The 17,323-nt window shown below is 45.0% G+C and overlaps 2 protein-coding genes across 3 annotated transcripts; one reads left to right on the forward strand and one right to left on the reverse strand.

The window, feature by feature from the left end:
- The first annotated feature begins 12 nt into the window (after positions 1-12).
- On the forward strand, positions 13-7,766 carry GMPR2 (guanosine monophosphate reductase 2). The gene is made up of 10 exons (XM_054577865.1): positions 13-149; positions 572-685; positions 798-917; positions 3,345-3,428; positions 3,577-3,750; positions 5,097-5,178; positions 5,270-5,376; positions 5,563-5,605; positions 6,472-6,631; positions 6,834-7,766. The coding sequence occupies exons 2-10, from the start codon at positions 599-601 to the stop codon at positions 7,021-7,023; spliced, it is 1,047 nt and encodes a 348-aa protein (XP_054433840.1). The 5' UTR covers positions 13-149; positions 572-598; the 3' UTR covers positions 7,024-7,766.
- A 123-nt stretch (positions 7,767-7,889) lies between these two features.
- TINF2 (TERF1 interacting nuclear factor 2) lies at positions 7,890-10,856 on the reverse strand. 2 transcript variants are annotated; one of them, XM_054577863.1, is made up of 9 exons: positions 10,290-10,854; positions 10,041-10,145; positions 9,815-9,916; positions 9,628-9,735; positions 9,447-9,543; positions 8,822-9,284; positions 8,666-8,733; positions 8,262-8,353; positions 7,890-8,129 (listed from the first exon to the last, which is right to left on the reverse strand). In XM_054577863.1, the coding sequence occupies exons 1-9, from the start codon at positions 10,485-10,487 to the stop codon at positions 7,941-7,943; spliced, it is 1,422 nt and encodes a 473-aa protein (XP_054433838.1). In that variant the 5' UTR covers positions 10,488-10,854; the 3' UTR covers positions 7,890-7,940. The 2 variants fall into 2 exon arrangements, with proteins under 2 accessions (XP_054433838.1, XP_054433837.1); XM_054577862.1 differs by having other exon boundaries at positions 7,890-8,353; positions 10,290-10,856.
- Positions 10,857-17,323: the final 6,467 nt, after the last annotated feature.

Below are 17,323 nucleotides of genomic sequence, written 5' to 3' on the forward strand. Positions count from 1 at the left end.
TCTTAACGGCAACCTCAGTGTTTGAACTCTGTTAACCAGAAGCCCTCGCACGGCCGCTGCGGAAGGTGGAATTCCTCAGTTATTCGTTCTAGCCCGCAATTAGCGGAACCTGTTGGATTGGACTTCAAGGCTCTGCGGGGCTGCACGAGGTTAGTTACTAAGTAAGGGGCACTTCGGTCAACTGCCACTTTGACCACGACGACAGGAAATAAGTACTCCTGTTACAGAAACTGGTTATGAGACTTCCCCCGCATTCTTTCGCGCCCCCAAATCACCCTCTTAGCTCAGATTACTTTTTTGCAGGGGCTGGAAAAGGAAGGGTAGTGGGGAAAGGAATGTACCTCCTTAGGGCCACTCACGACTCTATCCGAATTCTCCCCTGGGATGGGGACACGGAGGGTAATTGTAACCATGAGACGGGTCGGAGGTGACGTCTTCAGGGATCAGCCGCGCCCTGACTTTCCACAATTTAGCCGAGAGAGATGAGCCCTGCTTAAAGCCTTAACAGGGCATTAAGTCTTGTTATTGATTCAGCTCCTCTTTCATGTATTGTCTTTTTGTTTCAACCCAGATTCGTTGCTACCCCGAGGCCCCCGCCATGCCTCACATCGATAGCGATGTCAAACTGGACTTCAAGGATGTCTTGTTGAGGCCCAAACGTAGTACCCTTAAGTCTCGAAGTGAGGTGAGCCTGCTTGCCCTGGTGGACCAGGACTGAGAGAGATACTTGGTCCTTATCCTCCTGCAATACTTGTTTTTTGGATGAATGAAATCCTGTTTCCTCTTCGTATCTGCAGGTGAATCTCACAAGATCCTTTTCATTTCGCAACTCAAAGCAGATGTACACTGGGATCCCCATCATTGCTGCCAATATGGATACTGTGGGTACCTTTGAGATGGCCAAGGTTCTCTGTAAGGTAGGACTTCTCTTATGCTCCTTCCTCAGTGGTATCCAGTTATGTGGACTGACTGAAGAGTTATTTGCATCCGCATCCCCATCCCAGGTCAACTCTCCAGCAATTAACAGTCCAGATGCTACAATTTACTATTTTCTCTAGTACTATGGCCCCTCTATCTGGTTAGTTCAAAGAGCCATGTGAGTTAATGAGATTGAAGCTAAATTTTGCCCCCATTATTTTTGCTATATAAACAGAACTTTCCCTTTTCTCCTGTCCAGCAGTTTATACACATTGCCAACTTTTCCCAGCACCAAGGTCTCCCCCTCAAAATAACATGCTTCTCTCCAGTTACAACATTGTTAGGAAACTAAGCATTCACTGTTTTAGTCCAGAAACTAAGTACAGTTTGAGCATTCAAAGATTCCTAACTAGAAGATCCTAGAAAGCAGCTTATTAATTTTATTTTATGTCTTTTTAATTTTTTAAAAAAATCTTCTTTCAGTCCTAGGTATCTGAGAGTTTCTGGGATGTGCCCCAAATGGAATGTGTTTTTCTTATACACAGGTTATTGTTCACTTTCAAAATAGAAGATGCTACTCTTGTCAGTAATGTTACCTGCCTCTATACTTGCAACTGAGAAGGTAGATAGTTATTCTGGGCACTTTAAGAACACACACACTCTCCTGGTTAATCCATGGTTGATGGATTCTGCTGCTGATTATGGCTCTGTTAGCCTTAAGGACTTCATCTCCTTTTCTCTATTTTTGATTGCTGTAAGTTTTTGTGTCTGCTGTCCACTGTCATTTCTCTGAGGTTGATAGTTATTGTTTCAGTAGTGTATTGCTTTTGCCACGAACTAACTAACTAGGACTCCTGCTGTTGCTTGTCGAGGTGAGGAATGATAAATCTGACTGCAGTGTTAACAGACATGCTGTAACACATGGAACTTGTGGGCACTGTCTTTTTTTAAAGATTTTATTTATTTATTTTTAGAGAGGGGGAGGGAGGGAGAATGAGGAGGAGAGAAACATCAATGTGGGTTGCCTCTCGTGTCCTCCCTCCCCCCCACCATCACCACCAGGAACCGGACCTGCAGCCCAGGCATGTGCTCTGACTGGGAATTGAACCAGCGACCCTTTGGTTTGCAGGCCGGCACTCAGTCCACTGAGCCACGCCAGCCAGGGCTTTGTGGGCACTGTCTTGATGTTCTATGTTGACACTGGCTTTTTGGTACTGCTGATGCATGCCAAAGATACCATATTTTAGAGAAAGAGCCAAGTCTCACAGAAATAATAAAACGGTTGGATGCAAACATGGATCTTTTTCTATATCTCTAGCATGGTATGTATTTGACATGCTTATCATGCCACACTATGCCAGTTTATCTGCAAGGTCTATTGACCTCGTAGAGTGATTTTTTTCTTTGTCAGCACGCTGATGGCAGAATGTTGCTGAGAAAGCAGAATTCAGTATCAGTTAGGTAGTATTAATGATCTCTGAGTATAGTATAACACTTCCTTATTGCTGGCTGATACATGACTTCCTTGGATTTCTTGCCAGTTGCAAGGCTTGAGTTGTCTCAGTCAACTGCTGTCTCGTCTGTTTGCATGCCTGCACTTTTATTTTTATGTTTCAATTATTTTTAATTACAGTTGACATACATTATTATATTAGTTTCAGGTGTGCATGCCTGCAGTTTTAAAACACAAACACCAGCATTCACAGTGGCCTTTGAATGTCTTTCTCAAAGTATTGGGGTACTGTTTGCGATTTGTTGAAATAGGTAATACAAGTCCAATGAGTCGTTATATCCTTGAACTTGGTTGACTGAAATAGCCTGAATAAAAGACACTTTTCAGGTTGGTCTTTGTCTCAAGAAAATCTGTCCTCTGCTACAGTGGAGATGGACAAAGGATGGAGTGACACCTTACTGTCTCCATTAACCTTAAGGCCTAACCTTTTGTGAGCATTTAGACTCATTGAATTACTGCAGGTAAATCGGCCAGAAGATACCAAAAATAGTTTAGGTGTTCTATTGGGTTACCACAGAAGGAGGGGCTGAGCCAGTGTAGGGATTCTGGCTCTGTCCAGCATCTGCATGGTTCTTTCTTGTCTACTGCTTATCTTAACTGCACCAACAGCTTGTCCTAGTCACCTTGTCGGTCAGAAGCACTGTATGTGTTGACAGGTGAAACCCAAACCATATAACTTAACGCTTTGGTGGGAGTATCTGACAGTACTAGCTTATGGTAAACAATGCTGCTGGGATTTGTAAGGAGACTAATGGTTGAATTAAAAATCCCAACTCAACCCTGAGTTCAAGTTTCTTTTTCCAGACTTCAGTCCTTTCCTCCCTCCAATAAAACAGTATAAAGGTCTGTTTCTAGAAAAAGAGACCCTAATAAAGTTCTCTCCTTTTTGATGACTGTTTCTTCCTCTCCTCAGTTCTCCCTCTTCACTGCTGTCCATAAACACTACAGCCTCGAGCAGTGGAAAGAGTTTGCTAGCCAGAATCCTGACTGTCTTGAGGTAATACTGGTCCTCCCTAATCCTTTCCTTATTCCAGTTTTCTAGGAATCTTTTATAAGCTTGCTGGGTTCAATCCTTACCTCCTCACCCCCATTGGCTGCTCATCAGGTTATTTCAAACATGCCAATACCCCTGTTTTCTTTCACAGTATCTGGCTGCCAGCTCAGGCACAGGCTCTTCTGACTTTGAGCAGCTGGAACAAATCCTGGATGCTATTCCCCAGGTGAAATATATATGCCTGGACGTGGCAAATGGCTACTCTGAACACTTTGTCGAATTTGTGAAGGATGTACGGAAGCGCTTTCCTGAACACACCATTATGGTATGTTTCTGTTACCCAGTAGTTGGTACATCCGTTTCCTTCTTCCACTTTTGTGCCACTCCATTTTTTGTTACATAAGTTCCTTTCTCCTCTGCTGAATTATGATTTTCCTGGTCTGCTTAGTCATTTCACTGGGCGATTATCCATGGTTCCATGCTTAACGTTTGTTTATTGGTCATTGTAATCTCTGACCCTTGATGTATAGTCTTTGGAAATCCAGTGTTCCTGACATCACTCGCCAAACCTTGATGTGTTTATGTATTGTACACACCTGTGATACATATACACCAGCCTACTGAAATGGACATGGTACTATAATTCTATTAAAGGGATGCCATGTAACAATGCTTTATTTATTTTTTACAAGCTTAGGAGTGATGACAAGGCCTCATTTTCTTTACTGCTTTGAGGAATCTTTTTTTTTTTTTTTTTTAAGATTTTTATTTATTTTTAGAGAGGGTAAAGAAGGGAGAAAGAGGGAGAAAAACATCAATGTGTGGTTGCATCTCACACGTCCCCCTGCTGGGAACCTGACCTCAAACCCAGGCGTGTGCCCTACACTGGGAATCAAACTGGCGGCCCTTTGGTTCATAAGCTGGCACTCAGTCCGCTGAGTCACACCAGCCAGGGCAGGAATCTCTCTTTTCTGTCATTTAGAAGCAAACACAGCTATGTAAATGGATTTTTACCCTACATTACTATGCCTTCCCCTTTTCCCTAAGCCAGAGAGGTTTTCTGACATAATGGCTTAAGGGCAAGATATGTTTGGGTCTCTTGCGGAGATAAATCCACTGTAAATCAAAATTAGTCTTGGTCCATTTGGACCCCAGCTTCACCCTAGTGCCACAGTGACACTGGCCACTAACCCCTTACCTCAGCTGGGAAGGCAGGGTCCTTTGAAGTAGCTAGTCTAAAAGCTCTCAGAGGGCCCGGTAGAGGGAACCCAGCTACCCTCTTTGTAATAATGTTGGAAGGTCCTGGTCCAGGCATGCTATAAATGGGAGTACACAACTTCCTCTTCAGGTTTTTTTGTTTTTTAAGCATTTTCTGTACTATTCCCTTATTTCTTTTTCTCTTTAAAAGATTTTACTTATTTTGGGGGACAGGGGTAGGGAGGGAGATAGCAAGGGAGAGAGACATCAAAGTGTGAGAGAAACTGCCAATCGGTTGCCTCCTGCACACCCCGAACCGGGGACCTGGCCCGCAAGCCAGACACGTATCCTGACCAGGAGTCAAATCGGCAACCCCTTCAGTTTGCGGGATGACACCCAACCCACTGAACCACACCAGTCAGGGCTTCTCTTTGTTTCTGACCCTAAGAATGCTGTTTTGATTGCTCTGCCCAGGCGGGAAATGTGGTAACAGGAGAGATGGTGGAAGAGCTGCTCCTCTCTGGGGCTGACATCATCAAAGTGGGAATTGGACCAGGTAAGCTGGCTCACTGGGGGCCACTGGCTACCTCTTCAGTGGCAAACACCTATGGAGAGCTTCACTCTCATCCTTGTCACATTTTTCGCAGGCTCAGTGTGTACCACCCGGAAGAAAACTGGAGTGGGGTATCCACAGCTCAGTGCGGTGATGGAGTGTGCAGATGCTGCTCATGGACTCAAAGGCCACATCATTTCAGTAAGGCCCAAGGGCAGGGTAGGATATGAGGCTGCCAAACATCTGGGTTTTCTGCTGGGTACGGAAGCCCTGATAGAGGTGGATCGGGACCTGGGTTCCTGTCAGCTTTGAAGTGTGCTGTTGGGACATGGCTGAGAGGGCTAGGGACATCCAGGCTCTCTCTCTACATTGCTTCTTACTTTGCAGGATGGAGGCTGCAGCTGTCCTGGTGATGTGGCCAAGGCTTTTGGTAAGGACGCTCGGAGGGCACAGGAGGATCCTATTAGAAGAGGACTAGTCACCTCTCAGGGTCTAGGATCAGGCTAAGAAAGGCGGAGGAAGCTATTTAGACTCTTTCCTAATATGAACTCATGACCCTGAAGCTTGTGTCATTTGGGGCAAGTCAGCTGAGAGGCTGATACGGACTCCCCAGGTGCGGGCCAGGACCATCTGCATCATCCCCTGGACTGCTGGACAATGTAAACGGCGAAACCTCAGACTTACAGAATCCAGCTCTGAGGAATGGCGCTGCAGATGTGCATTTTTTTTTTACAGCTTCCCAAGTGATCCTTATTCACAGTAAAGTTAGGGACTTTTGCTCTTAGAGCACTTGAAGTCAGTCTTTTTCAGCTGAGCACAGTAAAAGAAATGACCAGAAGATGGCAAAAGCAGCCAAAAGGAGAGAGGAAAGCCAAGCAGGGAATATCTGCAGGGGAGTCCAGCCTTTGGGCGTCTCTGAATCACACTGGAATAAGAGTTGTTTTGGGCCACACATTAAATACATTGTGACACGTAATCACAAAAAAGCTCATAATGTTTTAACTAAATTTACAATTTTGTGTTGGGCCGCATTCACAGCCATCCTGGGCTGCATGTGGCCTGCGGCCACAGGTTGGACACCCCTGTTAGTGGCTTTTTAAAAATTTTTGGAGAAGAGTCAGGAACAGAGGCCAGGGCAGAGCAGGCCTGTGTGGGTTGTTGTTCAGGTAGGGAAACAAAACTCAGAAGACACTGGAATCAGTCAGGACTGAGAATTTGGTGTGAGCTGCTTCTGAGCATGGGTGGGTATGTGTGGGCACCTGGGCCAGATTCATCTCCTTCCCCCCTCATTGATAGGGGCAGGGGCTGACTTCGTGATGCTGGGTGGCATGCTGGCTGGGCACAGTGAGTCAGGTGGTGAGCTCATCGAGAGGGATGGCAAGAAGTACAAGCTCTTCTATGGAATGAGCTCTGAAACAGCCATGAAGAAATATGCTGGGGGCGTTGCTGAGTACAGGTATGTGTAGAGCTCCAGGAGCTGAGGATTCTTGGAAGGTGTGACAAAGTAGGGTGGTGGCAGAACTCAGGGTTGCTGGGAGATAGATTGTATAGTTCTTGAGAGAAAAGAGGTGAACCAGGGTTAAATGCTAGAGACTGGGAAGAGTCATGAGGCTTATGGAATTCAGAAGGAAAGGTAAAAAAATTTTTCCTCCTCTCAGGGCCTCAGAGGGAAAGACGGTGGAGATGCCCTTCAAAGGGGATGTAGAACATACCATCCGAGACATACTAGGAGGCATCCGTTCCACATGTACCTATGTAGGAGCAGCTAAGCTGAAGGAGCTGAGCCGGAGAACTACCTTCATCTGTGTCACCCAGCAGGTGAATCCAATCTTCAGTGATGTGTGCTAGGCCTTGGCAGTTCTGCCCTCCCAAGGCACCAGCACCTCACTCATCCCAGCACCTATGACTATTACTTGGTTGTTTCACCCCTGAGAGTTCCTCCAGTAATGCTATACTTCTCTTATCTGCACCTACAAAATGCCCAGGACACTCACTAGGGAGGAAGCAAGGAAGGCAGGCTTAGAAAATGAAGTTAAGATAATCAAATGAGAATCTGGGGACCCAGCTCCCAAAGATTATTGAAAGAAAAAGATACTGATTCATACACAAGTGTTTTATATATGGCCACGGTCTTAAGAGGTAAGCTTTTAGAATCATGTTTTGCTAATCAGCTTCATTAAATAGGATCTTTGAATATCTAAAAAAGAAGTATTTACATGAATTTAACTATCTCTATAAAGAGAGATCCCAATGACTGTAAAGATTCTGGGGCTTTCTGCACAAGCCTGGCATCTGGGTGCTGCTCCAGGGCAGGTAGAGGTGGCACTGACCCAGTGGAGTCAAGGACAGTGAGTCCTTTTCCCATGAAGCATCTCCATTCTAGTCTTCCCCGCCCTGCCCCCATACCCCTCCCCCCCCATAACCTGGCAACGTGAGAATTTACAGAGTATACATTCTGGTATCAGGACAGAGATATTTTCAGAATAGCAAAAGCAAATTTCTCATCCAGGTTCCCAGCCTTGGTTATCTTCCTGGCACTTCTGAACAACACTTTTGAAGGGAAGTAAAAGGGCAAAGGAATTCATTTAGACCTTGAGAGGCCACTTCTAAGGAATGATCTACACTGGCCTTACGGAAGCCTTAATTCCCCCTCCCTCATACCAACACAGTGTTTTAACAAATCCAAAGTTTAATTATCAAGCATTACAAAGTAATTTTGGCAATATAGTCAGGCAACCCAAGCTTGGGAATCCACTTTATTTCCACTAAACTGCCTGTAGAGGTGAGGAGGAAGGAGACAGGCAGGATGCAGATGGCATTCCAGTCCTATCAGAGGAGTCTATATGGTCACGGGAAAGGACAGACACAGCACTGGGGCTAGAAGCGGGGAGGTATTCATTGAAGGTGGGGATTAGAGTGTCAAACTTTGTCTTCTCATAGTTTTCCAGAGACTCCTGCAGAGAAGGGAGCAAGGAGATCCTATCATCCTCTAGAACACTGTTTTGCCTTGTTCTGGAGCACAGGGATTTCTGCCTTGTTTTGCCCCATCGCCTTCCTTCCCCAGCTTTCTGTTCCTCCCTACTCACCATTCCTTCCCTCTGGCCATTTTCTTCCTCATCAGAGTCCAAAACCAAGTCCCCTATGGTAATGACAGGGCTGCACAGAGATAGAGGACACACTGCAGAAGTAAACCAGAGTCAAAGTACTGTTCTAGGTGAACACAGGCCCTTAAGAGTCCTCAAACCCTGACCGGTATAGATAGCCCAGTTGATTGGGTGTCCTCCCGCAGAACAAAAGGTCGCTGGTTCAATTCCCGGTAAGGGCACATGCCTGAGTTGTGGATTCAGTCCCCAGAAGGGAACTGTGTAAAAGGCAACTGCTCGATGTTTCTGTCCCTCTCTCCCTTTCCCTCTCTCTAAAAATAAATAAATAAATAAAAAGTCCTCAGGGGATGAGGCTGTTGGATCCAGTCCTGACTCGGTATACCTACCTGGATTCCTGGCCCTAGGAGATGATAATGACAGTCTCGGGGACTCCAGGGGGCAATCCCAGCACTTCCTGGGGTGGGAGCAAGCAAAGAAGATCAGGTGAAGGGAAAGTAAGCGAGGGATGTGCTGCTAGTGGGGAGAAGCAACTCTTTACTCACTCCTTTTGCTCCGAGGCAGACGTGTCAACTGGGTTTTCCTTCACAGTCCTTCCGCACAGGATCTGGGATGGACTCCTAGACTTCCCAGTGGAGGCTGCCCTTGTGCCGACATCACCTGCTGCAGCTGCCATGTGTGTCCCTTGTTCTTCTCTGTTGTCAGGTTTAGATATGACCTGAGTTGGTGAACCCAGATTCCTAAAGGGTAATAGCATGGCTGTGGGGCGCTCCTTATTGCCTACCCGAGTGTTTGCCCACTGGGAATGGATTCTTCGCTGGCCTAGAGGGGCCAGATTGAAGTGGTGGCCAACCAAAGGTTCTGGGTGCTTCCTTGAGGCTGGTCCCTGAGGAAGGTACAGGCCAGACTTGGCTTTTGGTAGAGGATGGTGGAGTGCTGGTCTTGGTTGCTGAGGAGGACTCGGCTTCATGGGCTCTGTCATGTTCACTGAATTAGTAAGAGAGCACTCTAAAAAGAAAACAATGTTCTTTATAAAGAGAACACGTCAACTCAGTCTGGTTTCTTGTGTCTCTGGCCCATGTAACCCTTCTAATGGGCCGGCCATTTCCAAAGATCTCAGGCTAAACACTCCACCCCAAAATTCCTAATTCTCCCAGATGGTCCTGGTACCTGGAAGTGGCCACCCCATGTCCACACCATACTGGCTCAAAGCGAAAGAAGAAGTGATAGAAACTCCAGGCTGCATCCAACTCAGCACATCTTGAAGCTGTGGGCAGGGAGAGAGGCATGAACACTATAGTTCTTGATCCAACCAGCCCGCACTCTGCCCTGTGTTTTGCCCCAGGAAAACCTGCTGAGCCTGTGGTGCAGGCAGTGCTTTTTCCAGCTGACATAAGTATTCAAAAAATAGCTTTTCCACAGCAGTCAGAAAAGGTTCTCCATACTCTTGTTCAAGTTCCTGCAGAACAGAAAAAAGCAGGTCAGAAGGGGACCAGAGATAACAGCCACATCATAGCTTCCAAACCAGCCAGTCTCACCTGCAGCTTCCAAGCCAAATCCGCAGGGGCTTCTGCCAGCTGCTTCACCTGCTGGCAAAAGGCTTCCTGTGCCTCCGAGATCTTTCTGAGATCCTGTTTTGTCTGTTGAAGGTAAAGAAGGCAGACAGACAAGTTAAGAGCAGCAGGATCCAGTGACTAGGAGGAGGAGCAATTTTGTTGCACCAACGGTTAACTAGGGGTGGGGATTATTCCAGGGATTACTCACTGCTTTAGGGTCCCGCACTCCAGGTCCAGACTCTGGGAAGTGGTGATGCAGGGCATTCAGAACCTGGGCCCAAGGCCGGCCCTGGAGGATCAGCTCCACCACCACCTGTGAATGGTACTGAGCTCAGTCCTCACTTAGGGACAAACTCCTCTTTGGCAACCGGTTTCACCCCGCAAGCGGTCGGCGGAGTCAGGTCCCCACATCCCACCTCTTCCCCAGTCCTTTTTCTGATCCCACTGGCTCTAATACCTTGGCCTTTAGGCCCATGCATAGCCGTTCGTGGTGGCGGTAGCGAACCAAACCAGGGGCAGCAGCGCGCAGGGACTGAAGAAACTGCAACACTCGCGGAAAATGTTCCACGTAGCGTCCCCGCACGACTAGCCAGCTGGCGGCGGCTGCAAAGCGAAGGGCAGCCGGACCCGCGCCCGAGGGCGAGGGCGTAGCCATTGCCAGGGTGCTCCGCCCTGGGGGCAGTACTCAGGATCCTCTCCACCGCGAAACTGTTTGACTCCTTCTAGGGGCGGGGCTTCCGGTGGCCTTCAGTGGCTCGACGTTTCAGTGGGTGACGTATATTTCACGATCCGACTCCGCGTCCTTCCATAGACCACCAGAATTTTGGAGATCTTCTCCAACTTGGGCAGGAGCCTGAGCGGAGAATCTGGCTGGCTTGAATGGCACCAGGTCGCTCGTTCTGCCTTAAGCGGCGCCGTTGTGTCAAACCTGAGAGCTACAGCACTTCCGTTCCTGCGACCAGTTTTCCGAAAAACGGGTAGTAATGGATAACCAATGGGCTGCAGACGAAGGTAAACGTGACTTAGCGTCATAAGGCCCCGCCCCGGCGGTTCCGGCACTGTCCCGCCCTCACTCTCTGTCAGGTTCCTCGGTCCCTTGCTAGGCTTCTCTGACAGCGGGTGTGGGCCTTCCAGGCCCCTGCCTCTCTGCGGAGCCGGCAGAGAAGTCGCATTCCTCTCTGAGGGTTTACTTCCTAGTCTGTAAAGCTGCTTGTCCTCTCCATTATTATCACCCACTGAAATATGATTCCTTAAATCCTAGTCCCCAAACCGGCGCTACAAAGCCTCCCCGGGTGGCAGGCCGCTTCCAGTAAGAATTCGACTGTTCCTTTTACAAAGCAGGAGAGGGCGCCACCTCTTAAAAGTTTGAAAGGATACATAAGGGGACTAAATGGTAATGGGAAAAAAATAACAATAAAGTAGAAATAATAAAAAAAAAATACATCCGATTGTTAACCTGGTTTTCTCTGGATGGTGACACTGTACGTAATTTATGTGCTTTTCCGTATTTTTTTGGTATCATAATTTGAAAATAAAAAATATAAAATAGTTTCTTTTTTCGAATTTCTGTTGTGCACTTACTCTGGACATCCTCTAATGTAATTGACTATTTTAATCTCCTTGTCCTCTTCCTGGTGTCTACTTATTTCCGTCACCAAGTACAGAACCAGGCACACAGTGTATATTCTTTGTTATTTGAATGAATTACCTGCCCCGACTACCTTACAGGGCTTTCGTGAAACTACCCTTTACATGGGCTATCCCCTCCCCTGGAATTATGGCTCCCATATCCTTTCCTGTCTCCATCCAAGGTCTGAGGCAATCCACATATTCAACTGCCTGTGGGACATCTAATTGGAGGTCCTAAAAGTACCCAGATTGGATATGTATGACATTCTAGCTATTTCCCTTTTAATTTTACCTTTATTTTTTCCATAAAGTCCTTCCTTTATGTAGATCTGAGTTCCTGACCTATACTATTTTCTTTCTTTCTGGAAAAATTTCTTTTAACATGTCTTGCAAGTCAGGTTACCTGGTGACAAATTCCCTTAATTTGTGCTTGTCTGAGAAAGTCTTTATTTCTCCTTCACTTTTAAACAATAGTTTTGCTGGATACAGAATAGTAGCCTGGTGGGCATTTTCCCTTCAACATGCTAAATGTTTTATTCCACTCTCTTCTTATTTGCATGCTTTCTGAAGAGAAGTCTGATGTAATTCTTATCCTTCCTCCTCTATAGATAAGGTGTCCCTGCTCCTAACCTCCATGCTTTAAGATTTTCTCTTGGTTTTCTGTTTTCTGAAGTTCGAATATGATATACCTAGGTGCAGATTTATTTACTTTTTAAAAATTTCTTCTGCTTGGTGTTTTCCGAGCTTTCTCCATCTGTGTTTGGTGTCTATCATTAATTTTGGGAAATTCTTGGTATTACTGTTTCAGATGTTTCTTCTGTGCCTCTCTTTTTCTGGTATTCTCATGTGTGTTCTACACCTTTTGTTTTTTAGATATTGATTTGTCTTTTTCTTAGCATTTCAGTTTTGGAAATTTCTATTGACATTTAATCAAGTTTACTGATTCTTTCCTCAGGCATGCTCATCTGTTGATCAGCCTGTTAGGTCACCCTTCATTTCTGTTACAGTGTTATTTCTAGCATTTCCCTTTGGTTCTTAGTTTATACTTCTCTGCTTATAGTACCTATCTGTTCTTACATGTTGTCCATTTTGTTCATTAAATCTCTTAACATATTGATCATAGTTCTAAATTCCTGGTCTGATATTTCCAATATCTCTGCCATATCTGAGTCTGGTTCTGATACTTAGTCTATCTCCTCAAAGTGTATTTTTTATCTTTTAGTGTGCCTTGTAGTTTTTTTGTTGAAAGTTGGGTGTACTGGTAAAAAGGAACTGAGGTAAATAAGCCTTTAGTGTTGTATTTACCTGTCTAGGAATTAGTCTGTGTTGTATCTGTAGGTGTCAGACGCTAAAATTTCCTCTGGTGTCATAATATTGTCTTCCCTGTTGTTTTGGGGGTTCTCTAGCAACGTCTTTAATAAGATCTGAGATGTGCGGGTCTTTCCATTGTATTCCCCTGTGACTATCCAGGTAGATTGCCAGAATAGTGACTATCGGGAGGGAGTGAAACATGGCCTGAGGATCAGTAGGAATAAGAAATCAAGATGGAGAGGTAAAGGAACAAAGGGGATTGTCATGGTAATGTGATTTTGACTATTATGTGTTGATGCAACGGTCAGGTTAAGGAATTTTTTGGTATTTTTTTTAAAGAGGATATTTAACATGAAGTTGGTGTAGAACTGAGGATTCATTTTTTTCAAAATCCTCACCCAAGGATGTGTTTCTTGAGTTTAGAGAAAGAAAAAGGGGGGAAGAGAGAGAGAGAGAGAGAGAGAAACATCAATGTGAGAGAGAAACCTTGATCAGTTGCCTCTGTACATGCCCGACTGGGGATTGAGCCCGCAACCCTTTGATGTATGGGACAATGCTCTGACCAACGGAGCCGCCGACCAGGGCCTGGGCATTCAATATTTTGACTCTGGAAATGTGTTTTTAGTTCCATTGACCCAATCTTGCATAAACAGTTCTTTCTGGCATTGTACTGAGGAAGAAATAAAACTTATGCTTTACATCATTACAACCTAAAGATATTTCCAAAGTACAGGAACAGCCTGGCTTCGCACTAGCACAGAAAACTTTCACTAAAGTGGCAGTGACATTTAACGCTTGTTAAGGTAGCTCTTGGGGACCTGTGTCTTGTACAGGACCTTAGGTCCTCAATGAAGAATCTACAGCAATGTAGATTCCAATGTAGAGTCCAAGCTCGCTCTGGGAGGCTGTAGCGCCCTCTGAATATGTAGCATTGCAGGGACAGGCTCCTCAGGGCAGAAACAGGTAAGTGGCTGGTCGAATGGGATGTAATCTGCTCAGTCAAAATTGAGGTGCTGCGAGTGAGAGGAAATCTATTGCCAAACCCCACAGATGCTGCTACATTAGAAAAAAACACATTTCTTTTGTACTCTATATCCTCCCATTTCTTACTCAGCTCCATTATAATATTATGGGACCGCTGTCATATAGACGATCCTTCATTGACCAAACATCACTATGTGGCATATGACTGTTGTCTTGTTTACTCTTCTAGACTCCCTTTCACCAAGGATCTTTGCACAGGCTGTTCCTTTTGCCTGGAGTGATCTCCCTTCCCTCTCTGCCTATCCTCCGGGTCACCTATTTAGGTAAAGCTTTCCTAACCACCACCACCAGGCTAGCTCACATGCCTTCACTTCAGAGCTATCTACCCTCTTTTGTCTCATGCATTTATTCATTTAATGTTTCTCAGACTCTAAGTTCCATAGGGCAGGAACTAGGTTTGTCCTGTGTTCTAGCACTTAGTCCAGTGCTTGGCATATGTCATTAATTGTTAAGTGAGTGAAGAAATCGGTCCATTAGCCATCACTGTACCTGGACCCTGCCAGTCAGAGGCTCCAAAAAAATTCTGGTCCAACTGTGGACAAAAATCCCTTTCTGGAGTGCACTTTAGAACAGCTGAAGCTAGCCATTTTTAAAAATTAACTTTATTTAAATGATGTGGAATCACTATAGTCCAATCCATAAACCTGAGAAACATGTCATATTTTATAAAATTTTTTAAATGTTATAGTTTATCCTATTACAGTTGTCCCATTTTCCCCCCTTTGCTCCCCTCCACCCAGACCCCCTAAAAATTTGTTTTCAAATTTGTGATTAATTTCACCTTATTTATTTTTTTATCAGGAAGATAAAAATCTTCCTCTTGGTGTTTTTATCTCTCCCAGAATTTTCCAAGAAACCTGACCACCGGCGCAGGCCTTGCAGCCCCCATGCTTGCTGGGGAGAGCTTTGCTGCTCTCAGGGTCTGCCATACGTTTTCCACCCACTCAGCATCCCCGTAGAAAACCACCTGCAGAGGTTGTTACCTGAACTCTCAGGATTCCATCCCCAGATCCAGACTTTATTCCCTGAGTCAAGAGGCAGCAGGAGCTTCAGGTTTTGCCAAAGTAAACACACCAACATGAAGTTCAGGGACCCTCAAATCCAGGCCAGTTTTCCAGGCCTAGGATGGTCTTCTTCCCTGCTGTCCTGGCCCTGATTATGGTCAAGCTTCAGATGAAGCTACCATAATCCACACTAATCTTTCCAACTTTAAATCTTGAGGCAGAAAGAAACAAGGAAAATATTAGTTCTTTACACTCAGGAAACCCTAGGCAAAGAACCTACCTTTTCCCTAGGGATTAACTTTGTATACCAGGTGTCCCAGGAGAACCAAAACAGGTTACCAGGACTCAGAGAAAATGACTGCCTCATCATTGCCCATGGGCGCCAACTAAGAGAGCAACTCTTGTGGACTTCTTGAAACTAAGACTAAGAACACCTTTATTTTGTTTAAAAAAAAAAAATACACATTTTGTTATATAAAGGGTATGAAGGAAATAATCATATAAATAAATGGCATAAAATAGGTTTTCCTAGTAAGTTTTCTGAGGCACATCTAAACAGAGTAAGAGCTCTGCTTAGATGGTCATTATAGAGCCCCCTGGGTTGCCCATTTATCTCTCTCTTTCCTAGAGTTGCTCTTGGCATCTCTCAGGCATTTTTCCTACAAATGCTACAAAACACAATCCTTCGTTGCTCCTCCAAGCTTCCAGACTCCCCATCACCCTCTGATTTAGTCCGTCTTCCATTCAACAGATATTTATTGAGCACCTACTACGTGTCATGGACTGTGAATCAGCCACAAGTAGGACAGAGAAGGTCCTTGCCCTGGCAGGGCTTACATTTTAGCAGGAGGGGAACTAGAGGCCTGAGGTCAGAACAGTTTAAGCTGGGACAACAGGGATTCTAATCTCCATGTCTAGAGAAATAAAGGATGATACCCACAAAGCACCCAATCTGAGCTTAACTCATAGGAGGAACCCAACATACATTTGTTTGTTTCCTTCTAACTGTTTGGAGGATAGCATTGCCTTTCTGTTGTTTGTTCATTCGTTTGTTTTTTGAGGATTTGAAGCATTTTTGGCCTCTAATAAATACAGGGGATCAGGATAAAATGAACAAATGTGAAGCAAGTTACAAAGTTGTTGGAAACCTTAAAGTCTCACATTTTCTCCCAGGTGTACAATAAAAAAAAAAAAATACTGTTGTATTACTGCTCAGACTTTCTGGGAACCAATTTAATAAAATACATCAATCATCTTAAACATGCCATACTTTGCAAATTATTGCTTTTAAATTTGTAAGTAGCAAACATTTTTTTGCTCAGCTCTATGCTAGACCTTGTTCTAGGTCCTGAGATAGTGTGTGAACAAAACAGATAAGGTCTTAGCACTTATGAAACTCACATTTTAGAGAAAGAGACAGCATTTAATAAATAAACTAACACACTAATGTTAAATAGTAAGTGTTAGGTAGGACACAAAATGAAACGATAATATGCTAAGGAGACTAGGAGGCAGGAAAACAAATCAGATTGATGGTCAGGGAAGAGCTCCCTGAGTAAGTGACATTTGAGTTGAGACCTGATAACAGGAGGGTCCCCTCCCAACCTCCTTGCCATACCACCTGGGGGAAGAGTGTTCATCCAGAAGGAAGAGCAGGGAATAAGTCTTAAGTAAAAGGTGGTGGAGCTGAGAAGCAGAAGGACCGTGGGCTGAGGCAGAAGAGCCAGGGCATGGGGTGGAGATGGGGTCAGAGAGGTCTGCAGGGCCAGGTAGATCAGGGTAGGACTTTGGATTGTGCAAAGGGCAATGGGGAAACACATGAAGGTTTTAAGTAGGAGAGCACCAGGATTCAATTTAGAGTTTAGAAAACTCACTGGCTGTGCATAAATTGGATTGTTCAGGAACAGAGTGGAAACTCACCAGGAGGATATGGCAGTTCTCTGGGGAGAGAGCACAGTGACAGCGTAAGTGGAGAAAATGACAGATATATTTTGGAGGTAGAGCCGAGATGACTTGCTGATGAATTTAATAGGGGAGGAGAGAAAAGCGAGTAATCAGGTGACTTTGCATATTTATGGCTTGGACAACTGGGCCACTATAGTAACAATGAGATGGAACAAATTAGTGGAAGAACAGTTTGGTGGTGGAATTAAGAGCTCTGTGGGGCTCCTTTTAGTCTGAGAGAGAATATAGGCTATAGAGCCAGAGTTCTAATCCCATAGGTTTTACCTGGGTTCTAACCCCATTCTAGACTGCTGAATGACTTTTGACAAATTACCTAACCCTTAGTGCCTCAGTTTCTTCATCTGTGGAGGGGGCATAGCAGTACAGCCTGCCTAAAGAGGTTCTTGTGAAGATGACATGGATTATTATAGACAGATTAGTGCCTTCATTCTTATTCACCCAGCAAAAATTTAGTATCTCTAGGCACTAAATTCTGAGCACACAGCAGAGAACAAATCAGACAAAAATCACTGCTCTTGTGGAGTTTGTATTCTGGCTG

This window comes from Pteronotus mesoamericanus, unplaced genomic scaffold (assembly GCF_021234165.1).
Source record: "Pteronotus mesoamericanus isolate MK-2021 breed Mesoamerican mustached bat unplaced genomic scaffold, CSHL_Meso_final contig_46, whole genome shotgun sequence".
Taxonomy (NCBI): Eukaryota; Metazoa; Chordata; class Mammalia; order Chiroptera; family Mormoopidae; genus Pteronotus; species Pteronotus mesoamericanus.

What these genes read in the sequence shown, in the direction of transcription:
- GMPR2 (XM_054577865.1), top strand. Translation starts at nt 599, where the DNA reads ATGCCTCACATCGATAGCGATGTCAAACTGGACTTCAAGGATGTCTTG. An exon ending in AGAATCCTGACTGTCTTGAG is followed by an intron (nt 3,429 to 3,576) that starts GTAATACTGGTC and finishes TTTCTTTCACAG; the next exon opens with TATCTGGCTGCCAGCTCAGG. An exon ending in TTCCTGAACACACCATTATG is followed by an intron (nt 3,751 to 5,096) that starts GTATGTTTCTGT and finishes TGCTCTGCCCAG; the next exon opens with GCGGGAAATGTGGTAACAGG.
- TINF2 (XM_054577862.1), bottom strand. Translation starts at nt 10,487, where the DNA reads ATGGCTACGCCCTCGCCCTCGGGCGCGGGTCCGGCTGCCCTTCGCTTT. An exon ending in GCATGGGCCTAAAGGCCAAG is followed by an intron (nt 10,146 to 10,289) that starts GTATTAGAGCCA and finishes TACCATTCACAG; the next exon opens with GTGGTGGTGGAGCTGATCCT. An exon ending in TCTGCCTCGGAGCAAAAGGA is followed by an intron (nt 8,734 to 8,821) that starts GTGAGTAAAGAG and finishes CTCCCACCCCAG; the next exon opens with GAAGTGCTGGGATTGCCCCC.